The sequence below is a fragment of the Myotis myotis genome, unplaced genomic scaffold (assembly GCF_014108235.1).
Source record: "Myotis myotis isolate mMyoMyo1 unplaced genomic scaffold, mMyoMyo1.p scaffold_m19_p_2, whole genome shotgun sequence".
In the NCBI taxonomy this organism is placed as follows: domain Eukaryota; kingdom Metazoa; phylum Chordata; class Mammalia; order Chiroptera; family Vespertilionidae; genus Myotis; species Myotis myotis.
Genome location: NW_023416324.1, coordinates 165,570,513 through 165,597,349, shown reverse-complemented (window position 1 = coordinate 165,597,349; position 26,837 = coordinate 165,570,513). Strand labels below are relative to the sequence as shown.

Here is a 26,837-nt window from a genome sequence, read left to right as displayed (position 1 = left end):
TTGCTTCTTCAATAAACTACCCAGTCTTTCCACAAGTTATTTAGTCTTTTCATTTTCATCTGTGGCAAAGGGCCTGGGGAGGCGTGTGTGTGTGTGTGTGTGTGTGTGTACACACGTGTCAAATTACACTGCAGATATGTGCAGCTGGAAGGACATGTGTGCGTGTATGGAGGTAAGATTTGCATTAAGAACTCCAGGAATCTTCTATGAGGTGGGATAAAGGCTCTAACTCCTTTTCCCATTATTCCAGACACCTGTCTGAGTGGACAGGTGCAGTGGTTAGGGAAGGACAACAAGGCCCTGCCTCCAGTCATCAAAACAGTCCAGCCCTAGCTGGTTTGGCTCAGTGGATAGAGCATTGGCCTATGGACTGAAGGGTTGCAGGCTCGATCCCCAGTGGGAGGAGTGCAGGAGGCAGCCGATCAATGATTCTCTCTCATCATTGATGTTTCTATCTCTCTCTCCCTCTCCCTTCCTCTCTGAAATCAATTCAACAACAACAACAAAAACGGTCCAGCCCCGTGATATAGTGAACACACTATTGACCCCTGTCCAGGTCCAGCCTCCTGGGACAGGCTCACATCTGAAGAAGGGACCTAAGAACTAAGAGATTCCAGGAAAATAGGTTTTGAAGCCTCTTTCCTAGGCATGGAGATGGGACACAGGAACAGCAAAGGGGACTGGCTCCCTCTTAAGAAGTGGACCTGTGCCAACAGCTGTGGCAGCCCCTGGAACCCGGAGACCTGAAATAGTCTTGGGGACATGTGGTAGGAGTTGCCTTCACTCAGATGGTGTCTTTTGAGCGCCTGTGACTCACTAAGCCTGGTGTAAAGCACCAATAGGAGTCCAGAGATGCAGGGTAGTCCCACCTACCTAAGTCCATGTGCATGTGCGTACATGTGTGTGCACGGGCACATTAAACGAGTACTGAGTGAACTTCAGTGCCCTTCTGGTGACATAGAAGCAACTCCAGCCTGGGAGTCTGGAGGTCTGCTTGTGTGCAAGCTCAGCCACTAGTTCACTTCCTGCCTTGATCATACTCTCTTCCTCTGTAACATGGGCTGATCCTATTGTTAAGGCCCCTTCCCAACACAGTGGCCTATAGATATGATTTGTTATTACATTTTTGGTCCCCACTCACTTTCCGAGGACCTTTCCCAGCCCAGAATCTACTCTTTGTGAGGGGCTGTCTGGGTCAGCTTTGCACACATATGACAAGAGTGGGATCACCAGGCTCGGGGGAGGTGGGGCAGGCAGAGTAAGTGGATGCTGTATGGACGTGCTCCCAGGAACAAACTGGAATTACAACTAAAATACAGAAAAACTTCCTGAATCATGAATGGAAAACTCACAGGAGAGAACCCTGACACCTAAAAGTGGAGACCGCTTAGAGACTGATCTATTTTGTATATTGTAAAAAAAAAAAAAAAAAAAAAATCAAATTAAAAAAAGAAGAAAAAATTTTGTAAAAGAGTGGGACTCCATAGCCAAGACACCATAAAGAGCACATGTACAATGGGAGATAAAGACACATTTGTAATACTTTAATCAATAAAAATTTTTATAAAGAGCACACGTGTCCTGTGTAAGCCATTTATTGTTGATTCTGTACACCAAATTTGTTACAAGCAGTATTCAGCAAAGACAGAGCCCAGCAAAGATGGACCCCCAACCCTGCCCACCAGGGCTCACACTGTATAAAACCCCAGGGGCCTAGAAATCTCTAAATGCATCACCAAACTCCTGGGACTATTTGCAATTATTCTCTAAGCAAGGCAAACACGGTCTACTTTTGAAGGCAGCATGAAGGCAATGGGTTGGTGAGAACGATGCATCCTTAGGTGAAGGAGAAAGCACAGACTGGGAGGAGCTTGGCCTGGAGGACACCCACCCGCCCGCTCTGTGATGGCTTCCTCCCCAAGACCACCACCGCCTTCCCAACAACCAGGACTCAGTTCTGACTGTGGGATCCGTGGGCTGAATTCTTTGAGAGGTTAGCAGCTAAAGGCTGGGATGCATCTACTCTCTGCCTACCTACTCTAGTTATCTAGTTATCTCTAGCTGTCCGCTCCCCATCAGCTTCCTGAGTTTAGAACTAGATTCCTGTAACTGCTCTACACTGACATCTAGAAGGTTGTGGAAACTGTCGCCCATTAAGAGTTCTGAGAACTGTGTTGTGCCTTTGAATTCTAAAGAAGGGAACAAGATACACACAGCCCAACAATTTCCATGAGAGGGGCCAATTTTTCTTTGACGGATGGATGAGTTTAATTTTCCCCTGCATTTACCAAGTTTTTGATCCGCACAGTGCCAAGTGAGGTTTCCGTGGCTAAGACTCTGGGGAACAACAGGAGACTGACTCCCATTTTCTTTGGTTCAATGATGAAAGCCCAGTACAGGCCACAAGGTCTTGTACAAAGTTTGAAGAGAGAAGGAAAATGTTGCAGAAAAAGGGCAGTTTAAGACCCCATCACAGGGGATAAGGTAGCACTCATGCACGGGGGTATTGTGAGGATTAAAAAGAAAATGACTGTTAAGTGCTTTCAAGGGTAGCTATGCACAGTAAGCACTTTTGGAAAACAGTGGTTCTCACTGGCTTTTATTATTTTTCCTCCAACATTGACCCTCTGCTCCAAATGCAGTCTACTGGTACCAGCAAGGTGTCCGAGAAGCTCATGAGCAGAGGGGGGGAAGTGAAGTGAACTCTGTACCCTCTCTCTATTCTAGGGGTGCCAAGTGGCTCACTCCAGCCCTGAGAAGTGAGCAAATGCGTCGTCCTGTTGGAAAGGAAACTACTCAGCTTTTCTGGCAGCTCCCAGACCAGACAACATGGCTCAGAGGCCAAAAGACCTGCCAAAGAACAGGAGGCTGGATGGCTCCATCCAATCCACTCTGATGGGAGAAAGGAACAGGCAAACTCGGAAGGTCAGGTAAAGGGTCTACCACCCCCCACCTGGAGTGCTCCTGGGTGGGGTCATCTGAGCACAGCCGCCCTCAGGCCAGCCTTTGGCCTGGGAACACATGTTGGTATCGTGGGCCAGAGAGGGAGGTACTCCAATGTCACAGCCAATGCTGGAAGCACCCAGGGTTCTGGGATCAGAGTGGCAGGACACACTGGATGAAGAGGAATCCTTCCTCACCGCTCTGCCACCTCTGGCCCAGTAGCGCTTTTGCTCAAGGAGACAGTAGAGGTGGCTCATAGGGAGGAACTTGAGGAATGCAGTGCCAAACCATGCTTCCTGCTTGAAGCAGAGCAGGCTGAGCTTCCCTCTTTGGCCCCCGGATACAGACTACCATTGGTGGAATGATGGTCATGCCCCAAGCTCTGAGCTCACTTACTGTCAGGCCCCAGCAAGCCTTGGTACACATCAACCAGTTGCTACAAATATTTTGAAAACTTTTTGGAAACTTAGATTTACCTTGGGGAGATGATGTCTTTTGCCTCTGACAGGCCCTATCACTCACAGATTCCCTGGAACAGAGAGTAAGAAGCTACCAAGAGCGCTAGTTCTTAGGCGCATCCCTTCCTCGACCCTTTTTTGGGGGGAACCTGTCAGCATCATTCTGCTGAAGCCCCAAGAGATTTCTTTACTTGTCTTATGGAGCAGAGGGAACCTGTAAGAGGCAATCAGGATTGATGGAAGATTTCCAAATCTTTATAGTGTTGGCTATAGCTCTTTCCTGAGCAAACATGGACACTTGAAATTCTCCATTTAGAACTTTTACTTCTAAACTGGTAGACCAGTTGTCCAGAGAAAGATGTCCATTGCTATAAGCATAATTTATTTACCAGAGTGAATATGTATGTAGCAGGAAGGGTGGCAAGGGCAGGTATTCATATGATTATAACTCAAGGGGGAGAATAACCTTGGACCAAATAACACTTATAACCAGACCACGGGTCAGAGTGGCTCCAGAGAGGCCCCAGGCCCAGTGTGACTTATCAGTGTATCCTGGTGTTTCCTGCTCTGTATAAGAATTCTGACATTCTGTTTCTAGCTGACTGTAATGCTGATGGAGAATTTCACCACCACATTCCAGGGATTGCTGGGTTCCATTACACTTGGATGTTCAATTAAAGGATCTCATCTCTGAGGTATTTCACTTCCTCCAAATGGAGAGTGAAAATTAAAAACAGACATAGGTATATAGGTGTATCATGCCCATGAAAAGGTCCAGGCAGAAGGGCCTCCAATGAACAGCAAGCAGACATCTTGTTGGTGGAGAAGGATGCGTGGTTGTGTGGGCCTCTATAGCTGAGTTGCTTCTGGCCTGGACAATCTGGGAGCCTCAGGATCTGAGAATTTAATAAAATCTTCTGTCCAGGCAAGCATATACCCACATCTTCTCCACTCTGGCAGCTGGGCCTTCACAAGGGCTGACTGAGGGGGAGGGAGAAGCAGAGGGACCATCCTGGCGCAGGGGGAGCCAGTTCCCGGGCAAGTCCATGCTGTCTCCATAAACCCGTCTTCTTCAGTAAACGACTGCGATAGAGGATACTGGTGATATCCTGTTTGCTGATCAGGACACTGTTACAGGGCGTGTACAGTTTGTGAAAATCCATCAAGCCATACACGTTTGTGCTCGGCATGCATGTTTCCCTTCAATAAACAGTTAAAAGAGACAAACCCTAGGGGTAGACACAAGAACCCCCAGGTACCAGGCTGCTTTCTCCATCCGGTACCAATAAGCTGATTTTAGCATTGTTACAGGTCAGAAATTCTACATGATTTTATTTCTTAAAGACTGAAAAATGTAAAGCTAAGTTTGCAGCTTGGAAATACCATCCTCTAAAAGGCTGAACTGGTTTCACTTCCTTTTCCAGATAAAAATCATGGGGGATCCTGATGATGGCTCTGTCTCTAGGGACTGAGCAGCATCATGTTCTCCTCTCTCTTTCACAGCATCCTGAGAACCAGGGTGCGTGGCAGTTCTGAAGAAACCAGTTAAATGGGTTGAAGCCTTCCTTGAGGACAGAGCTCACCTTGCCTTCAGGTGCAGAAAATCAAAGGAGAACTTCATCTGAAGTGACGGGGGGAGCCATGCCACAAACAATAAAAGGAGCAAAAAAAGAAAATCAACTTACAGAATACTCGGGAGAGAGGCTGTCCCGGTGGAGAACTATTTCCATAAAGTGAACAGGCATGGAATAAGTGTGTCTACAGAGGCCAGCAGGGGCATGGGCACAGGGAAGGTTGTTCCCAAAGGAGAGCTGGTGAGGCTTTGGAGGTTGTTGAAAGAAGCCCAGGAATGTGAATTGGAAACCCTGCAGGGTCAGATCTCTCTGGTGGTAAGAAGGTCCTGCAAGAGCAGGTCAGGAAAAGGTGAGGGTGCCTTCCTCTCAGGGACCAGAGAGAGGGAGCAGGGGATGGCTCTGTGGACCCAGGGGTGAAGGTCGAAGGATGAAATTCCCAGATGCTCCAGTGGTCCCACCATTCCCCAGCCCTGCCTCCAGTCTGCCTCTTTAACACTCATTGGGTGACTTCATCTGCATCAGGACTGCGTGGCTCCTCTTCTTACAGCAGCAACAGCAGATGCAGGCAGCGATGGAGGAGGCCAGGGCAATGATGCCAATGACAATGGCAGCAATGGCCAGCCCGCTCTGGGCCCGGGTCATGCCCCACGTGCTGCGGTCATCAGTGACCTGGATGGTGGTCAGATCGGTGTAGTCCTCCACGGAGCTGGTGGACTCAGTGACGGAGGAGATGGAAGTGGTTTCAGGATAGCTGGAAGTTTCTGGGTACTTTGGCGTTTCTGGGTAGCTGGTCACCTCAGGGGTCACTGGGGCTTGGGCACTGGGAACAGCAATGTTGACGTTGATGATGATGAGGGACTGGCCCCGGACACTGGCCGGGCTAAAACACACCGGGAGGGTGTCTGTCCCCAACCTGGGCTTGTTGAGCAGGAGCCAATTGTGGAGAGGAAGGATGCCTGAGTCACACCTCCAGGGGTTGTCATAGAGTCGAAGTTCACATAGGTTCCCCAGGTGATCGAAGATACCCACTGGCAGGTTCTCTAGCTGGTTGTTTTGCAGCTGGATGTTCATAAGGCCGTTGACATTGGCGAAGATATTCCCTGGGAGCTGTCTGAGGCGGTTGTTCTGCAGGGAAATGTTCTGCAGGTTGGTCAACATGCGGAAGACGTTCCCGTCCAGCTCCTGCAGCGCATTGGTGTGGAGGGACAGCTCCCGCAGCTCTCCCAGCCCGTTGAAGGCGCCGGGAGAGATGTAGCCGATCTGGTTGCGGCTGAGGACCAGGACCTGCAACTGGCGGAGGTTGTTGAAGATGTTGTCAGGTAGGGAAGTGAGGTGGTTGTCGTAGAGCCAAAGCTCTCGAAGGTTGTGCATGGGCCCAAAGACCCCTGGAGAGAGCTCCTTCAGGGAATTCCCAAAGAGCGTGAGTCGGTTGAGCTGGGGCAGCTGCATGAAGATGCCGGGGGGCAGCTCGGAGATGTGGTTGTTGGACAGATAGATCTTCTGGAGGTTACGATTGTTGTTGAAGAGGCCGGGGGAGAGCACTCCGATCTGGTTTTGCTGCAGGGATAGCTCTTGGAGGTTGCTCAGCCCATCAAAAGTGCCCATGGGGATGTCTGAGAGCCTGTTCTCACACAGCCGGAGGACTTGGAGGTTGCCCAGGCGCTGGAAGATCCTGGGCGAGAGGTAGGTGAGGCTGTTCTTGCACAGATTGAGCTTGTTGAGGGCCACCAAGTGGTCAAAAACGCCATCAGGGATGTATTCCAAGTAGTTGCCATGCAACTGCAGCTCCTTGAGGTTGCTGAACTGGGAGAAGTGTGCCGGCTGGATCTGCACCAGCTGGTTGCTGGACAGAAGGAGCGATTCAAGGCTGTCCAGGCCCTGGAAGAGGTCGATAGGCAGAACCTGAAGCTTGTTGTTGGCGAGGCTGAGGTAACGCAGCGAGCCCAGGTTGCGGAAGGCACCGGGCATGATTTGGGATAGCTCATTCTTCTCAATCCTCAGGGCGATGAGGGCCGAGATATTGAGGAATGGGGACTCGTTGAGTTCGGTGATGTGCGTGTTGAGGATCTGCAGGCTCATGGCGTTCCAGGGCAGAGGAGTGGGCACTGCCACAATGCGCGCCCCGCTGCACTCCACCTGGGAGGCCCTGGAGCAGGTACATTCACTAGGGCAGCCATAGTAGGCCAACCCGGCACCCCAGACTTGGCAGCCCACCAACAAAAGGAGATAGTGTTTCAGTGGCATGGCCTGTGCAAGGGGAGAGAACACATGAGTCAGGATCATCTCGCCAACACTCCCACTGTTTTTAAGCCAAGGCCAATCTTTGGTACCAAAAACTAGCTTGCCTTTGAACCCCGTCACCACATACTCAACTTATGCCCTATGGCCTGGTCAGCAAACCTCTTTGCCTTCCCCCATGCCTTCCTACTTCCATGGCTTTGCCCAAGCAATTCCCCCCACCAAGGGTGCTCTGCATCCTCATCCAAGTATTTACCATACTTCCAAGTCTGGCTCAATAGCAGTCCCCTCTAGGAAGCTTTCCCACAATCCATGAGTCAGCATTAGCTACTCTCCCATGCAGGTGGTCTTCCTGACCTCCATTATGGCCCACACCACAGCCAGCTCTACATGACATTTGTCCCTTTCTGCCTCCTTCACCAGTCAATAAGCGTTTCATGTTTCATCTCTATGGGTCCCTTAAAGCAGGAACAGCATTTTATACATCTCTGCATCCCTTACAGTACATGAGCTTACTATTTATTTGAACATAGCTTGAAGTTCAGTGCAAAGAAATGGGACCCAATTAAGCTATGGGACGTCTGTAAAGATGAACGTCCATAGTCAAATGTCAGGTCCAGACTTGAGAACAGAAATAAACAACCTAAACAGGGGGCAGGGAAAAAGTGACTCAACACTTTTAATAAGAACAAATAAATAGGGCCTGAACCCGGGAAAGATGTTAAGGCCACAAACATGGTGGCCTGCCGGAAGGAGCCATAGCAGCCAGCAGAGGCAGGACCGTGCTGTTGATCTGGTGGAAACGACCATTGGAAGCTTGTTTTTTCCACTGCCTGGGCCTCACTCCAGCTCCTCCCCACCCCGCCCATCACCACTACCAACAGCCTGTCTCTTTGTTAATCTTTGTTAACATGTCTCACAGGTGCTTTATCTAGGTTTATTTCAATCAACTTCCCAATAAAGAAAACTATCTGCACCACTTCCTGTCTCACTGGAAGAGGCTGCTGCCACTCAGCTGATGCCTGGGCTCTCCCTTCTGGGGACTAGTCCACAAAGAAACACTGAGAAGCCTAGAGCAGTGATGGCGAACCTTTTGAGCTCGGTGTGTCAGCATTTTGAAAAACCCTAACTTAACTCTGGTGCCGTGTCACATATAGAAATCTTTTGATATTTGCAACCATAGTAAAACAAAGAGGTATTTTTGATATCTATTTTATATATTTAAATGCCATTTAACAAAGAAAAATCAACCAAAAAAATGAGTTCGCATGTCACCTCTGACACGCGTGTCATAGGTTCGCCATCACTGGCCTAGAGTAAGTCCCAGAAAACTTAGGATGCACTTTGAGCTCAAAGGTGGTAGGTCCAGATGCAGCCATAGGCATGATGTGATCTTGGAATGGAGCTAAATTCACAAAGGTTTGGTGTTTGAGGTCAAGGGTGATGATAATTTTATATATATACATTATGTATAGAACATGGAGACAGGGGACATGAAGACTGGCCCTGGCCTTGAATATCTATGTATCACTAGCCAGCTGTTAGACCTTGAATGAAGTGTGAGGCCTCCTAGCTCAGCTTTGTCATCTGTTAAATGGTGGTGGTAATCTCTGCCCCCTCTTAAGGCTGTGGTGAGAAACAAATGGGAGAATGGATGTGAGGGTGTCCTGTGCAAATGTGTGTGGTTGTTCCAAGCTCATCCACAGATGAACTTTATAGACAGGAAGGCCTCCAAGTGCTTCTAACCTTGGCATTTTTAGTAAAGGGACTAAGGATTTCTGTGAGCATCTGTACCTTCTATCTGTACCTTCCATCTGAGGTCCAAAGGGATCTCTAACTCGCAAAGGGTTAAGAACTGCTGATCAGACATTCTCATTTTTTTGTGGGGAATGTAGGAAGCAGGGAAACTGAGGCCCAGAGCTAAAATCCCAGAGCTCGACTCCTGAGTGAGTACTTTGAGTGTTAAGGCAGTGCCTCTCCTTTTAATGAGCAAAAACCCTGAGTCAGAGGAAGGAATTTCAGATGAAAGTATATAAGGCATAAACTGGCTGGGTGGAGAAAGCATTTCTATGGTCTGTGTTCCGCTGAACTCATGGTGTCTTGAGTCTGGCCCATTACTCAGAGTAATCCAGGCTTCCCAATCTGGCCTCACCTCAATGTACCCTCCCCTGCCCGCACCAAGCTTACTCTGAGGACAAAACCCAAGTTCATCTCTCACCCACCCAAACCTTGATTTTTCATTTATTCACAGCCCATCCAAGCCCTGGCCTGCTGTACTGTTGCATTAAGGGCTTGACCTAGTATGTAGACTAGTGAAGAAAAGAAAGAATGATAATTTGGCCAATGAATTCCAGTGCAAAGAAATGGGGCCAGATTAAGCTATGGATACATCTATAAAAATGAACTTCCATAGTTCAATGTCAGGTGCAGACTTGAAAACAGAAAATAAACAGCCTAAACAGGCTGCCTCCCATGGGCAGGGAAAAAGTGACTCGACACCCACCCCAGGAGAAAGACTTATTGATGGTAACAAAGAATGAAGACTGCCCACAAAAGATAACATCACTGTATTAAAAGAAGTATTAAGTGTAGAAAAAAGGAGGTTATGGTCTTACTCTACACTTCCCTGATCAGGCCACATCTGTAGTGCTGTGCTCAGTTCCACCCTGAAGTTTAAGACAGGCAAGGACAAACTAGTCTCTTGAAGGCCTTCGATGGTAAAGGGACACGGAAACCAAACATCCTCTTGGAGTCACTTACACAAGGTGAAGCTCTAATGGCTGCTGATGACATGCTAGGCAGCACTTATTTATACTGTGCACTCCTATACCCTATGTGCTTCAAAATGGTGTCACAGCTCAAGTGTCAGAGGCTTGGGCACTAAATTAAATGCCCATAATTTGGCAAGCCCTGGACAGTCTGTGGAGTTTCCCATCTGTCAATGAGGGTGTGGATGAGACACCTCTGAGGACCCATCTGAGTCTGCATTGCCCATCTGGGGGTGGGGGGGTGGGGGAGTGGGGGGGCATCAGCCAGCCCCAGGAAGGGCCAGGGCCAAGGCAGGGTGCCTCCTGGCTTGGGAGAAGGAGGGAAAGATAACTCCTTTGTGGGAACAGAGCCGCTGTTGCTGGAAATGGACCACACTCAGCTTGACAAATATTACAAGAATTTGCACATTTTCCTTTTTATAAATCCTCATGGATGCAGAGCCCACCCCGGCACCACATGCAGCGGTTTCCTGTTTTCCAGCACTTCTCCTGCCACAGCTGGAACTGACTGCTCCAAAGGACCTCCAAAGAGCCCACCTCACACCCAGCTGCAGAGCCCTTGGGGGAGGGAGAGGCTGCAGACACGGGGCTGGAGAGCCAGCTGGGCCCTGGGATTTTCAGCAAGTGTTGCAGGCAGCCAGAGGCTTCTGGGAGCCCAGCACACAGCAGCCTAATAGCCCACGCCGTCTGGTGCTGCTTGGCAGCCGTGACAAATGCCAGTTAAAGACCCACAAAGCTCCCTAATTACACCCTGCTCTCCCAGGAGGCAGGCTGCATCCACAGTCACGGCAGCCACTCGGCCCAGGCCCTGTTCTGGGAGGGCGCACAGCCTGGCGTCTGGCACTGGTGCAGGAATTCCATGAGCTGAGCAGACAGCTCACCTGGACACTGAGGCGCGGTCCCTGCCCAGGAGGAGACGCGCTTGGAGCAGGCGCACTGCCCGTGGGTCTCTTCAGCAAGAACAGCCTGTGATTCATGAACAAACACATAATTAGCCTCCAAGCCCTGGGCTCGGTTGGCTGGTGGGTTGGGACTTTGGGGGTTTAATACTATCATTCACATTCTCTAAATACGAGGTTCCCTGGGAGGAATGGCTTCTTCTATCAATGCCACGGAGCAAAGCTTTCGGAAAGAGCCTGGGAGAAAAATGTGCCATTCTGGTCTTGAGACTGAGCTTGAGTGGGAGTTTAAGCAAATTCTCCAGGCCTCAGTTTCCCCTCCTGTAAAGATTTCCAAGGGCCCTGGCAGCTCTGGTATCTTCTCACTGGAGACAGAAGAGACATTTGACCCAAAGCCCCACCATTCTCTTCATCCTCTCTTCCTCAGACGTCACACCGAACTGCCAGCAGCGCCACCTACCCAGCCCCATCTCCATGCTGAGGCTTTCAGAACTTGGCCCATCTTCCGGGCCCACTTATGTCAGGCAGGGTGATCCCGCTTGTTAATCGGTGCATCTTCACACAGCCAATGGCATCCGGAAGCTAAGAGAGGCCTTAGGGAGTCTCTGGTCCTGCCCTCTCCCAATGCACCTGAGGGAACTGAGGCCCAGAGAGGAGATCTCCCTTCCTGGCCTGTGCCCTCTCCCCAGCAAGGTCTCCCCGCATGGCCACTTCGGCTGTGAGCGGTGGCCCCATCCAGCGCACTGAGAAGACAGCTTGGACTCTCTGAGGGTGTCTCCTGCCCTCACCCCGCCAGCTAGTGTCGGCCTCGATCAAGCTGCTCATAGGTGCTCTGTCCTAAGGGTAGAAGGCACTGTCTGACTGGGAGGCTCAGTGCATCCAGACCTCCCCACCTCACTAAACAGGAGTAATGCCCCCTCTCCCAGGTCAGTGCATAAACATCGCCTGGAAGAGCCTGGGGAGCCTGCTTACAGAACTGACCTCACAGTGTTGTAGCTGTGAGGACAAAGTGGGTTAACACCTGTAAAGCCCTGAGATTTGTTCTTGGCACAAAGTGAGTACCCAGTAAATGTTGCTTACAATTATTGTTCATTCTGCTGTGGAGTAAAATGCAGGTCTCTGGAGACTCCACCCACAGAGATCCTGATCCCTAGGTCTGAAGGGCTCAAGCCCTTGCACATTTAACCAATTCCCCAAGTGACTGTAGTGCAGGTGTCCACAGTCCACACTCGGAAGCACCACTCAAGGCCTAGACCAGCTGGGACCCCATGCCCATGATCTGCATCATTTGCAGCCAAGAACAGAGGGATTGACCCGGGATAGGAAAGGCTGACGGCCAAGCCAGGGGCCTGGTCAGCTCCCTGTATCATTCCTTCCTCCAGTGGCCCTTTCTGCATCCCCATCAGAAATCCGGGGTTTGTGCTAAGTTAAACCCAGCAGTAGAAGCTGCTTCCAGAAGCAGAGCTTAGAGCCCAGGCATTAGAGGTATACGGGCCTTTTTGAGACCATCTGGTCAAATCATATGGTCATTTGGTGCATGGGAAACTAAGGGCCCAGAGGGAGGAGGGGACTTGCCCAAGGTCACACAGTCACTTGAAGATTCCTGACACCCAGGTCAGGGCTCTACCCAACCACAGAGATTGAAGAACCTCTGTACCTTGTCACGAGCCTTTAGGACCTGTCAAACATGTGTCTGGCAGTGCTTGGAAGGGGACAAGAGGTGGCCTTGCTCCCTCCATCCTAAAATGACCTCAGGCTTATATGCAATCCACCCTCTAGCTGCCCCGCATTATGAACAGAGGTCAAGTTGCTCTCCGAACTCCCAGGCTATATGGTTTAAGGATGTTCTTCCTTAGAGCTGCTCTGATGCCTGTGTTTGCTCAATTTCACCTGAGTGGCCTGGGACTGGAGGGAAGGAACAGAGGGGTCACCAGAAGAGTTGATCTCAACACAAAGCCCCATTGGAGTGGTACCCAAAATAGGCATGCTCTATCCAAGCACATAGCATCCCAGAACCCAAGGGAAGACTGGCCACACCCTCATCCTCCACCTGGACCAATTGCTGACCTCCATCTCTCACAACCCTTCAAAATCAAAATAGTGTTCACTGCCCTAACCTGTTTGGCTCAGTGGATAGAGCGTCGGTCTGCGGACTGAAAAGTCCCAGGTTCCATTCCCGTCAAGGGCATGTACCTTGGTTGTGGGCACATCCCCAGTAGGAGGTGTGCAGGAGGCAGCTGATTGATGTTTCTCCTCATTGATGTTTCTAACTCACTATCCTTCTCCCTTCCTCTCTGTAAAAAAAAATCAATAAAATACACAAAATAGTGTTCATTTGTTTAAAAAAGAAAATGAGTAAGAAAAAGCAAGTCCTTTCCAGCCCCAAGGTTAGAGGCGTAGGGCTTCCTGCAGAGGCCCAAGTAGGGCTGTAATTAGCTTGGCAAAAGCAGCTGGAGATACTGGCAAACTCGCCAGCGAGCAGGGAGAAGCTCCCACTCGGGGCTTTTATTAACGAAGTCATAGGTTACAGCCCCGTCTCGGGGTAACAGCTGGGGGCTCAAGTTAGAGAGAAATGGACCAGGCCCTCATCAGAGCATCTTGGAAACGATATCTAAATCCTGTGTCCCAGAAGCCAAGGGAGGCGATGAAACCTGAAGCTGCAGCCCATCCTTCGTGGCCAGGGTTTAGTGAAGCAAATTGCCATGTGTAATCACAGCCTCGGAGTGCTGGCTGGCAGGATCGCGTTGGGACAACTTCTCTCCCATCCCTTCTCATTTCTCGACATCTGGATCTACTCCCACCCGCTCCCCACTCCCACCCCCTCCATTTACTGAGCAAGCCCAGGTAGTATCCCCCGGACCTGGGGAGAATCTTCCATGGGTGCCCTGACTTTCTGCAAAGTCTGCTCAGAACCCTTCCCCCTGGCCAGACCTCGCTCACATGCTAATCTCATCAGTGCAGAGCCCGCCCAGCTGACTCAGGACCACAGGCAAATGGGACTGTCTGGCCCTGAATGCATCCCAGATGTTCAGTTGATGCAGAGCAACAGAAATGACAGCCGTTGGAGAATTCTAAATTAGGAGCCAGTGGCACCGAAGCATCATCTGAAAGCTGCCTGAGACAGGCTGCTATACCTCAGAAATCCGAAAGGAGAAGCCGCAGTGTGACAGACAGGCACCCAGCACTTTGGTCTGGGTACTGTGTCATCCCAGAGAGAGGCACAGCCTGCCCTTCGCTGACATACCTGCCCCTGGAGGTAGACTGGCTCTCTCACACTTTGCCACAGCTGGGCTCTGGAAAGTTCCGGTTTTCACCTGTTGGTTCCTTGGCCCCGCCCCTGCCTCTGGAGTTGAGCAGAGATGCTGGTAGAGGTACAGCGTGTTTACCACCCTCATTCCGAATCCCTCCCCAGCCCTGACTCTCCCTGTTCAAAGCCAACAGCCTCTGCCAGGGGCTCACTGGCTGGCAAGAGGGGACAGCTGCCAGGACGGGGTCGCCTAAGCCGCACACAGACTTAGACCCCCGAATGATCCCGAGCCCACAGCTGAAGGTAAGCTGGAAAACCTGCACCAGCACATCTGCTGAAGTCGCTTTTGTAGCAGCTGAGAGTATGAGGAGAGGAGGACTGATGCCGGCCGGGAACCCCCTGAAGCAGGGTCTCAGGGATTCTCTACAGACCCAAATGCGGGGCAGGCCACTCCCGGTAAGTGAGGACCTGGGTTCAATAACCTGAGTCTTAAGAAGAGAAACCCGCCCTAGCTGGTTTGGCTCAGTGGATAGAGCATCGGTCTTCGGACTCAAGGGTCCTGGGTTTGATTCCAGCCCAGGGCACACGCCCTGGCTGCAGGCTGATCCCCAGTAGGGGGCGTGCAGGAGGCAGCTGATGATTCTCATCATTGATGTTTCTATCTCTCTCTCTCCCTCTCCCTTCCTCTCTGAAATTAATAAAAATATATTATAAAAAAAAGAAGAAGAAGAGAAACCCTTCGCCAGTGGAGCTGGTGTCCAAAGGAGGTAACTCTCTGGGTAACTGGTGTGATCATTTGGTCAACTTTCAATGTGTCTACCGCCCTGAACCGTCTTCTCACACCCCGGGTTGACACCATGGGACAGCAAGGGCCAGGGAAGGCTGGTGGCGGATCCGCAGGGAGGGCTGGGGGCCCAGGCGCCCTGGACAAGGGGCGGACGGGCTCCCTCCGGCGCAGGCTCCATTGGGCGGCCTCCTGAGAGCATCCCAGGCGCCACGCCAGCCCGGCCGGCCCCGTCTGGAGCCTTTCCCCAGGGGAGCGGGGTCCGCAGGAAAAGGGAGGGGGTGTGATCCCGCCTACTTACCAGCAGCTTGGCGCCCGCCCGCCCGCCTTCGACCAGAGCGAGCCCGAGAGGAGACGTGGGAGGCTCAAGGCTGCAGCATGAGTGGGGCTCGCCGGCGCTCCCGGTATTTAAACGGTCCCGGTCCCGGCCCGGCGTGAGTCACCGCAGGGGGCAGTGTCTGCGCGGTGGCGGGAGGGGCGGCCGACGTGCAGGGACAGCAGCATCCCCGAGGGAGCCACAGCCTGCGTGCTCAAGGGGACGGGGTTTCCGCTCTTTTTTTTTCTTTTTTAGCCACACATGTTTGTCCTTTCTCTTTTCCTGCAATGTTTCTTTTGGACTCGCTCGCTCATTGGCATTGTGGTTCCAGAAAAGGCACCCATTCTTTCCCTTTCCTTTCCAACCACACACTGAGAGTCATTCCAAACGTACAGAAAACGTGCACGGACAATACAAGGAACACTCTTATTCGCTTAACCCAATTCATCTATGTCTACATTTTGGAAAAATCATTTAATTCCAAAGAAACAGTCAGACCTGTGGGGTCCCTCCTCAAAACAGTGTTTCAATCCCTTCTGTCATCATCCAACGTCCCCTCACTGTCCCCTCCCACACACAGCAGTCAGGGCATATTGGAGATGAGGGGCTCCCTCTGCCCTCAGCTCCGTGTGGGAGCCCGCGCCCAGCCACCCCTGTAAGGGACAAGAAACCGTGTCTACTGTGGTATCACCAGGAGGGTGGGGGAGAGGAGGAGGAAGCCACAGTTGGAGGCGCAGGAGGCTGCCATGCCCTGGCTTCTCCTCCAAGGAGGAGCCTCCAGTGGGTCTGAGCTGCATTTGGCGAAGCCACCTGCCCTCCGGTGGCTCAGTTGACCCTCTCCGCCAAGGGGGGAGAGTGATATTTACACACACTGCCCCATGGAATGCCAAGAGCCTTAATTAATGTTTGCACGGTGCGTTGAGACCTTTGATGAAAGGAAAACATAAAAGTGCATAGTGTTATTACTGAAATAGTCATTTGGGTGGCTTGCCATGGTCAAGTCCTACCGCCTAAATCATGACACATGCCTCCTCACTGTGGCACCGTGATTCAGAGGCAGAAACAAAAAGTGCCCTGTCCCTGAGCCCAAGTGGCACGTGCCCAAGGGGGGCAAGCACTGCTGAAAGGAGGTTTCCACTCAGCTCCCAGCCCACGCGCTCCCACCCAGTCTCCCTTCCAAATAATGTTCCACTTGGAGAACTCCTTCCCTCTTCCTACCCTGGTCCCTCCACATCCCCAAATGGGGGTCTTCGCCTGCATTTCTATAGAACCTGCAAGAATAAGAATGTGCCCTCTTTTTTTTTTTTTTTTAGAATGTGCCCTCTTTACCTTCTTCCCTGTCTTTCGAATCCTAACATTCAGCCACTCTATGCCACACCCTGTGCTGGGAGCTGTGGACAACACAGGGATGAATCAGATACATTTCTTGCCCATAAAGAGCTGACTCTCGGTGGGGAGGGAGGAAGAATTTACATTGATGAACACCTACTGTGAACCGAGAGCTCACTGGTCCCTTATTCCATTTATGCATTACTTCATCAAGTAACAGAAACTACACCAAGTTTCTCAGCCTCAGCACTATTGACATTTGAGGTCAGAGAAGTTTTTATTGTGAGGAGCTGGCCTGTGTATTTTAAGATGCTTAGAGCACCCCTGGTCTCTACCCACCAGATACCAGTAGCATCCTTCCCAAGTTGTAACAACCAAAAATATCTACACATTGCCAAATGTCCCCTAGGGGATCAAAACACACACACACACACACACACACACACACACACACACACACACGGTTGGGACCACTGGTCTACCAGATAATCCTGTGTCCTGTGAGTGGGAGTAATTGCCCCTAATTTACACATAGGAAAACTGAGGCCTAAGGCAGTTAACTGCTATAGAGAGAAGTGAGGCTGTGCTGATTAAGGATTGTGAGATAACTCGGGGAATGAGGTTACTGGTAGAACCTTCCTCAGGGTCAGGTTGATAAATGTTGAGGCATTTGAAGGGATGGGGCTTGAGTTTCATGGACAAGGCGGCCTCTAAAGATGAGTGGGACCTGGAGATGTGAGAGTGTGAGTTAAGGAAAATCATCAAATCAGAGCAAGAAGGAGAAAGAGCTCTGGACCAAAGACTGACTTTGGCTGGAGCCCACGTGAGTGGCAGGCTTCACTGGGGAGGTCTGAGACATCTCCCTAAGGAGTGCAATATCCCTGTGCAGGCAATAGGGAGCCAGCGAAGGTTTTAGAGGAGGGGACAGGCACAATGAGAGCCACACTGCAGGAAGTGTAGTATGGCAGGGTTTCCAGGTTTCGTGGGATGGGTGACCCTTGGGCATACAGTTTTCAAAGAACTCCTAACATCCTCTTTTTATCTCATGATAGGATGTGGGGTTCAATACCACAACAGGCCATCCAGGAAGGACCATTTTCCAAGACTGAGAGTGGCTGTAGGGTTCCAGCTATAAGGACCTCTGGGTTTTAGTCCACTGAGACCCCCTCTTTCATAAAGAAAGATTTTCTCTCCTACAGAGCAAATAAAATGGCCCCAGCCAGCCCCCAGAAGTGTGGGTCTATTATTGGTGAAAGTAAACGTCTGATTCACCACCCGCAGGCCCTGAAAACCTCAGGGCTCACTTCCCAGTCCCCCTGGGAGAACCAGAAGGGCCAAGGTTGCCTCAGGGCTTCAGAGAACTCCAATCCTTCCCACCCACACATACTTCTCTCATCTAGTTAATAAACATCGAATCCAGGGAATCGGAGGTCATGTGATCTAGCCTCCTTATGAGGGAGGAAATCCCTCCATGGCACCCTGGAGAGATGAGTTACGACCCTGCTAGGCCCACTTTAGGGATGAGGTGGACAGAACCACACAATGAGGTCCCCCTGGTATATTGGCAGAATAAAAAAGATGGAGAACGCCCAGGGTTGACAAGGATGCCAGTGATCTTATTGATGGAAACATAGATTGCTAGAGTCGTAGTTATCAAAATTCAAAATGTGTAAACCCATTCACCTGGGTCAGTGCCAATAGCCAGACATGATCACGTGTGTGTTTACAAAGCTGTATGTTCAAGAAAGTTCAGTACAACATTGTTTGCAATAATAGATCATTGCAAATAATGCAAATGTTCGTCCATAAGACAATGAGTCCATACATTGGGAAAATCCATACCTAGTAGCCAATTTGAAAAGAAAGCATACATCTTAATTTACTGAGGAAGAAAAATATATCCATTGTATTAAACAAGTTAATATACAGAGTGGGGCAAAAGTAGGTTTACAGTTGTGAGTGAGTGAAACACAGTTTATTCTTGTATTTAGAATTTATTAATTGCTGTATTATTTTTCATATGAACAACTGTAAATCTACCTTTGCCCCACCCTGTATATATAACACAACTGCATTTATTGGTTGGTTTTGGGGGGGACCATAAATTTGTAACTTCTCAGTTATATTTCAACATATGGGAAACATAATGAAGAAAAAAATCTCACTCTTTATTGATCATAATCACATAAAAAGCCAGAAGATGGTACAAAACATCAGTTTTCCCATCAAATGACCCTTCGGTGCCCAAGGAATTGGCTGCAGGTGGGCATCTAGGGCTCTTCTGTCTGCCTGTGCCCCCTCTGCTCTCCTTCCCCAGGTGACCAACTCTGCTCTCACCTGTTGCTTGCCTCACAGTGGCCGGCCATCCTGGATGGAAAGAAGGCCATGGGGCCCCCAAGCTCACTCCCACTGTCTGGCTGTTCTCTGAAGGAGGAATTGTAGGTTGTTCCTCAGAGCAGTGAGTCTCAAAGACCAACAGGCATCCCTTGTGCTCAAGTGGACAGCCTCTCATAGCAGGACTGAAGGAGTACACCACCCAGGTCTCTGTCAAAACCTTTCCCAGCACAGGTGAGGAGGAGCAAAACAGAGCTGTGCAGGTGGGGGAAATTTTATCCAGCTACATATCTATATGGATGTGCAAGGAATGTGTTCACACTCATACATGACACATGTATCTTGGTATTCATACACACATGTATGTATATATAAGCATATATGCATGTGTAGACACATACATATGTGCATACACATATGTACACACATACATATCTTTGTCTATAGCAATATTTAGAAAAGAGTGTGAAAGGATACACTCCAAACTGCTATAGCAGTGGGGAGAGGGAACAGTGATGAATGAGTATTTTTTATAACTATGTGTTGTTTATGTTCCATTTAAACAAAAATTAGATGCATTCCTGCATCTAATTGACAATTAGAACAACCATTTCAAAGGACAAAAAACAAAGTTCTACTTTTTTAAATGTTTCTTTTTGTGACATGAAACTGCCTCCCTGGAGCCTCCAAGTAGCTCCCTTCCCCACTGCAGGCCCCATGGCACCTCACCCCAGCCCCTCAGACATTTGGGACCCACAATCAGGCTCACCCCATTCCAAAGGCTCCTCCTCTCCCACCCCATCGGACACACCACACCGTCCCTTCCCCCGACCATCCTGGTTGCTCACTATGGAGCCCAGCATCCACTCAGCAAACTGATTGCTCATTGAGTGGCAGGCCCTCAATTCACAGAAGTGAATTCATTCTGAGGGGGGTTCAAACCATGAGCAGTCATATTCAACTGTAAGGAGCCACACAAGAGAGCCACCGAGCCTGCCTGGGCTGTGGGAAGAAGGGCTTCTCCAGGGAGGTAACCCTCAGGCTAAGCCTGGCAAGATGAGCAGGTGTTGGGCAACCTGGAAAGAACAAATGACATTTGCAAAGGTTCAAAGGCATGAAAGACCATGGCACGTTCAGCATATGGCAAAGAGGTCGAGGTAACCAGAGAGCAAGGTGCACGTGAGAGCTCGGTAGAAACATGATCCTGGGGAGAAAGCAAGAGGCGATGTAGGAAAGGTGGCACCAATTGGGACCCATTCTGTAGGCCATGGGGGGCGGGGAGGGGGGCACCAAAGGATTTAGCCGGGGACAGCTGTGGTCAGATTGGTGCAGGGCAGTGGATTTCAAATAGTGATTATGTTGCCTCGCTCCTGGGGAAATTTGACAATGTCTGGAGACATTGTTGGTTGTAACAACTTGGAGAATACAAGTGGCATCGAGTGAGTATAGGCCAGAGACACTGCTGAACACCCCCCAGCATATAGGACAGCCGCTCACAGCCGAGAGTTATCAGGACTGAGATGTCAATAGTGCTGAGGCCGAGAAACGCTGGTATAGAGAAGATTGGTAATTTGGGCAGCACTGTAGAGGATGGGTTCAGGGCAGGGGGAGGGGGAAGAATGGGAAGGGGAGTGATGGGGACAGGAAGACCTAATAAAAAATTCTAGTGACATCGCAGATGCAGATGCTGAAAACCTGAGCTAAGACAGGGCCGTGAGAATGGAGAGAGGGGACTAATAAAGAGGTAACATAAAAAGTGAAATTCATAAAACATGGTGATGGATTGGTTATGGTGGTAAGTGGGATAATACAGTAGGGCTGTTATGATATGGATTAGGCCACCATAACAAAGTGAGCCCAAAATAGCAAGAGCTTAAACAAGGCAGATGTTTGTTCCCATCTAGGGCGGGGATGGTACCCTGACTGTATCAGGGACCGACACCCCATCGCTCTACTCACTCTGACATCCTAAATCCATGGTTGTCATCTCATGGTCAAATGGCTTCTTCAGCTTCTGCCTTCATATTCCTATTCCAGCCCAAGGAAAAGAAGAAAGCAGGAATTGAAGGGCTCAGTTCTTCCATGTGATGGCATGACCTAAAAGCTATCACATCACTTCTGTGCACATTTCATTGGACAGGACTTAGTCATGTGGCTGCTCCTACTAGTACCTGCAAAGGAAATGTAGTCTTGAGCTGAGCTCCATGTACAACATTAAAAGTCTTATAACTATGGGAGTAGGGCAAGTAGCCATGGGGGTGGGGGGGACTATTAAGAGTCCAGTGATGAAAGAGGGAAATTCATGAAGGGAAATGAGTTTTTTTGGCATGATGACCAAGTGGATGGTGGATACGATTAAGAGGGCTAGAGAATAAGGTGGCAGACTCATTTTGAACCGGCTGCATTTAAGCCCTGTGAAACTACAATGCAGACTTCAGGCTGAGTCTGAAATTAGATCTGAGCTCAGGGGATGGTTCTGGGTGGGGATAGGGGTCTAAGCAGCCATAGATAAGAGGAGATCGTCCAGAAATGGGGCTTAGTCTGGGGTTGACAAACCGCAGCTGTTAAAGCAGGGTCTCCACACCTAAAGGACTGAGAGAGAGCTCAGCCTATGAATGTCCCAAAGTTGCATGCCAAAATGTGCTGAGTGGAAATGTGCTGTGCATGTGCCTTTGTCTGGGGAGACAGCTCAAGACTGTTACCAGATTCTCTGGGTGTGGAGTGAAGTAAGAAGAGGGCCCCCCAAAGTTACTGAGACAGGCAGAGCAAGAGGAGTCAACTGAAGGAACCAAGAAGAGCAATGAGGAGGGTATAGGAGCAGCAGCATGGGGAGTCTGTAGAGGTGGGAGGGCAGAGATTTAAGAAGAATGTGGTGGCCTGTCGATGAGGCCCAGAAAGCATTGGAAAACCCATGGCAAGGGCAAGGTCAGTGGTGTGGAGGGTGACGGTGGAGGGAGTAGAAGGAGCAGGTGCAGAAGGTAGCCTGGAACAGCATGAGGCTTTTAGGGTGATAGGATTAAATATGTCTATAAATTGAGTGGAATTGTTCAGTGGAGATGGAGGGATTGAGATGAGCAGAGATAGATCAAAAGGGCTTAGGCTTCTGGAGTGGTTTCCAAATCCCAGCTCTGCCGTCGCTGGCTGAGACTTCAGAAAATTAATCCACCTGTCTGAGCCTCCTTATCCCCATGTATGAACTCAGATAATAACCTGCCTTGTGTGGGCGATGAAAGGCATAGAAGAAAATCATGTATGACATGCCCATCTCAGGTCCTGACCACCACAGATGCTCAGTAAGTGGGAGTGCCCTTCCCCCTCCCCCCTCCCTTCTCACAGGATGGTTTCTTGCAGGAAAAGAACAGTCTTAGAGGAAATGACTTTATAATCCTCCTACTCACTGAGCAGAATTTGGTCTATTTAAAGCAGTGCATACCATCCTCACATGAGAAGAATGAAGCCAGAAACACTAAAAATACATGAAAATAATAATCATGGGACAAACAAGTAGATAGTCACCTTCTTAAAATCCCCAGGGACAGCTCCCAGACTCATGTCCATTCACACCTGGTTATTAGTGGTGTTTCTCCTAAGACAGGTGTCATGGGATTGCTCTTCGTCCCCAGCGTTCTGTGCCTGATGATGATGTGTTTAGAGTCAGGAGTGTTCCAAGGAAGCTGTTTGGTCGGAGGTTGTCAAGCCTGGGAGCGGTGGGTGGAGGAGAGAGGATTTCACACGTGGAAAAGCAATCCTCAAACAAACAACTCTATTAAAACATAGGCAAAAGACTTGAGTAGACATTTCTCTAAGGAAGAATATACAAATGGCCAATAAGCATATAAAAAGACGCCTAACATCACTAGTCATCAGATAAATGCAAATAAAAAAACACTATAAGATACCCCTTCATACCCATTAAGATAGCTCCTATTCAAAAAGTAGAAAATAGTAAGTGTTGAAACGGATGGGAGGGAATTGGAGTCCTTGTGCTAGTGTGAGTGTAACATGGCACAGCTGCTGTAAAAGCCAGCATGGTGTTTCCTCAAAAAAATTAAATGCAGAGATCAACCAAAGGACTTGTATGCATGCATATAAACCTAACCCATGGACACAGACACCAGGGGGGTGAGAGCAGGAGTGGGGGGAGGGGTGGGGGAGGGGCAATGAGGGGATAAGGACACATATGTAATACCTTAATTAATAAAGAAAAAAATAAAATAAATAAATAAAGAATTAACATATGATCCAGCAATTCTACTTCTGGATATATACCCAAAAGAATTGGAAACAAGTTCTCAAAGAGATATTTGTATGCCTATGTTCATAGCAGCATTATTCACAATAGCCAGAGCAACCCAAGTTTCTATTGACAGATGGATAAACAAAATGAGGTAGGTACATAGGAATGTTATTCAGCCTTAAAAAGTAAGGAAGTTCTGACACATGCTACAATGTGGATGAACCTTGAGGACAATATGATAAATAAGCCAGTCACAAAAGGACTAATACTTCAGGACTCCACTGATATGAGATACCGAAACTATTCCAATTCACAGAGACAGAAAGTAGAATTTGCTGGAGGCTGTGGAGAGGACGAATGGGAAGTTAATGCTTAATGTTTGGGACAATGAAAAAGTTCTGGAGATGGGTCCAGATGATGTTTGCACAACAATATAAATATACTTAATGCCGGTGAACTTTACATTTTAAAACAGTTAAAATGGTCAATTTTATGTTATGTATATTTTCCCACAAAAAAAGCAATCCTCGCATTATGTTATAATGGAGAATTGAGGACCATTATTTAACTGGTGAAATGTTGATCTATGAAATTAGAAATTAGGCCTTTCTGAAAACATTATCAAAAATAAAGAACACAGGAACCCATTCTGAGCGAGCTGGTCCCGGTCCACCTGGGTGTGGACAGGCTGTTGAGCCCATCTGCCCCTCCTCCCACCCCATTCTGGGCTGAACTCAGCTCACCCTCAGTCCGCAGGCGTGCCTGAGCTTTGAAGGAGGGCTGGCCTGTCTGGTTGACAGGAATATGAGCCATTTTCCCCTCCTCTATAATTTTGTCTTTTATATAGTTTCCACCTTTTCTGTAATTGACTTGACTTGATGAGTTTATAATGAAGAAAACATTCCTTAAATTCTCTATAATTTAAAGATCTCATCCTCCACTCTGGGCCCTGTGAGCCAAAGCTCAATTTCTCAAGAGAGACCTCCACTGCCCAGGATTGGCCCCCTGTGAAATCTCTTTCTCAGGTGAGTCGTGCTGGTAGATCAGATGGATGGGCTAGGTTCACAGTCTACATGAACAAACCTTCCAGCACACCTGGACATGTGCTGAGCACCAGGCAGACACTCTGCTGGGAGTCTGCAGAGACAACTTGGGATGACCTTCAGCCCCCACCTTCAGGGTTCAGTCTTAGGGGACTGAGATGAATAAACAACTAACTTAAAGCACCCCAAACTAACACCAGTCTTGACCTCCTGCAAGCAATGTGTCCTAAAGGGACAGAAGAGGGAGAGGCTTGTCTGGCCGGGAGAGATCACAGGAAGCAAGGTGGGATGCTGCAGGACTTTGGGGTATGAGAGGGATTGTGAAAGGTTTTAAAGGAGTGGGTGAGTGCTCCAGGCCAAGGCCATGGGTGAGCAAACACTCACAGGCAAGAATGGGTGCTGTGTTAGGGGAAGTGAACTATGAAGCTCTTGTCTGCCAGGCTTAGAAATTTGGACTTTTTTCCCATAAGTGACTGGGAACCAAGAATGGTGGTCTGTAGGGAGCAGCTATAGGGTTAAGCCTCGGACTGACCTGGGCAGGGCCACAAACAAGTCCCAGCTTGGAGGGCAGAGCCCTCTTAGCATAATTAAGCTTAACCTTGTAGCCCTCCCTAGTTCCTTCCTGGGTAGCTAATGGGCTGTGGGAGATGCAGCAAGTGCTGCCAAAACAAGTGAAACTCACAAGAACAGTGTAACTATATTGACCACTTCCTTGTTTTTCTCTGACTATAAAATAAAGCCTCAGCTTGCCTCTGGATCTTTTTCTGTGTCCTCATCCAGGCACGGGAGATCCACCGAGCCCAGCTATATTCTCTTGTCTGTCTTTTCTTTAATCCTTCACCACCCCTCCTCAGGCTCACCGAACCCTTGGCTGTGCTGGCGCAGCACAGTGGTCATTATTTATTTTTTCATTTGTTTTATCAAGAGACCAGTCCGCCTGGATCTAATGGCTTCAGGTCTACCTCCTCCTTCCATCAGCCTCAAGGACAGCCTGAGACTAATTCAGGTAAGCTTGACCGATGTCTATTTAAAAATCTTTCTTCAAAGAGTCCATCCATCTCTTTTCCTCAAAGGGATTTAGTTTTTGCAAGTAGACAGTTAACAACTGGGAGTGGGTAAGGAGACAGGGCTGGTTTCAGGAAGAGGAAGGGAAAAGTCCTCTTTGGCCTAAAGCAATTTGTTCGAGTTACATTTAATTGCACATTTTAATATGAGACTTCCAAATTTTATGCCACAATAAAACAGAGCAACCTTTGAAATGATTAAACTAGCAACGTCGTAGTCCTCACGGCCAGAGCAGCTTCCAGCGCGTCTCCGCACCTAATTAAAGGTCAGAGATGGGTGCTGCAAGAGCTGCTGTGTTTTTCTTAATTATTACGTGAATGAACAGGTCTGTTTTGAATGCCCCACATGACTGAAGGTTGCAAAGAACTCTACACAGGGACACGTGGACTCCATCCAGGGAGCACCATGTTTCCCCTGCTCCCCACGTCGAGAAACCTGTCTTGCACATCACTCCTTCTATAAACTCCTCAGTCTGCAACCCCAGAAGGAACGAACAGGGAAGTGCTGTTATCTAGGTAAACAGGTTCAAGAACCCATGGAAGGCTCGGAGCCCAAAAAATGGACCTCCGCCAGTCAGTTCCTCCTTTGGTATCAGTGTTTTCATCCATAAAGTGGGAACATTACATGAGATAACTTTTCACCTTATGTCATCTAATAAAGGGAAAGAAAGGAAGGCAGGCGTAGAGGGAGGGAGGCAGACAGGCAAAACGTGTTCCCGCTTCATATTTGCATCCACCTTGACTAGTTTCCATCTTGACTAGTTTCTACCTTGACTAGTTTCAGACCGTCTTCACTTCTTGCACTGCCCAACATACGCGTCAGTGCCCAGACCCAATGGCTGTCTAATAAACGCTAAATCAGACCTTCTTTCTAGTCTTCTCCCACTGCGCAGGTGCATGAAGTGAATCAAATAGCGCCCCCCTCCTCCCCCCCAGGGGTAGGGAGTTGGAGAAGGTACAAGGGTCTTGAGCATGCAGAAGCTTCTCTCGGGAAGCGGGGACTGTGGACAGAAATTTCGGATGGGGCTGTGGTCCTGTGGAAGAAAAGAGACTCCAAGGGTCTGAGGAATGTCTCCGCCGGCTGGGCTGGGTCCAGGTAAGTGTGCAGCGGTTGCTGCCCTGTCCCCTCCCTCTGACCTCCAGGGCCCGTCTTGTGCTGAGAGCCTTCAGGTCAGTCCCACAGTACGACCTGAGGAGTGTGTTCCCCATTGGAACCCCTTCAGACCGCTTGCCTGAACTGAGGCATCTGGAGTTCTGCCTCCTCATTTGCTTTGGAAAACTCCAAGTCCAACCTGTACTTTTAGCCCGTTTATTGGAGCTCATGCCTTGAAAAGTCACAGTCTGTACAGTTCAGAAAGTCAGGCATTCTCATAGCAATGTTCATTTCTGGTCTTTGGCCCCCACATCTTTTTAGAAGGACTTGTCAAAAAATAAGAAAAAAGTACAGTGAAGTTTTAAAAGTAAAATCGGTATCAGAAGAAATTGGGTTTTACCCTTTGTTCAAATAATTGCTTATAAATGTGTTACTACTCAGAAATATTTTTGCCACCTAAGAGTGGTTAGCATTCTCACACCACTTCCAACCCCAAACCATATGCTTGTG

General features: G+C 49.1%; 1 protein-coding gene across 1 annotated transcript; it reads right to left on the bottom strand.

Moving 5' to 3' along the window:
* Positions 1-1,579: 1,579 nt before the first annotated feature.
* On the bottom strand, positions 1,580-15,280 carry LRRC15 (leucine rich repeat containing 15). The gene is made up of 2 exons (XM_036352099.1): positions 15,213-15,280; positions 1,580-7,222 (listed from the first exon to the last, which is right to left on the bottom strand). Exon 2 carries the CDS (start codon positions 7,217-7,219, stop codon positions 5,465-5,467), a length of 1,755 nt encoding a protein of 584 aa, XP_036207992.1. The 5' UTR covers positions 7,220-7,222; positions 15,213-15,280; the 3' UTR covers positions 1,580-5,464.
* Positions 15,281-26,837: the final 11,557 nt, after the last annotated feature.

Bases quoted from the DNA above. Each gene is read 5' to 3' on its own strand.
- LRRC15 (XM_036352099.1), bottom strand. From the start codon at position 7,219: ATGCCACTGAAACACTATCTCCTTTTGTTGGTGGGCTGCCAAGTCTGG.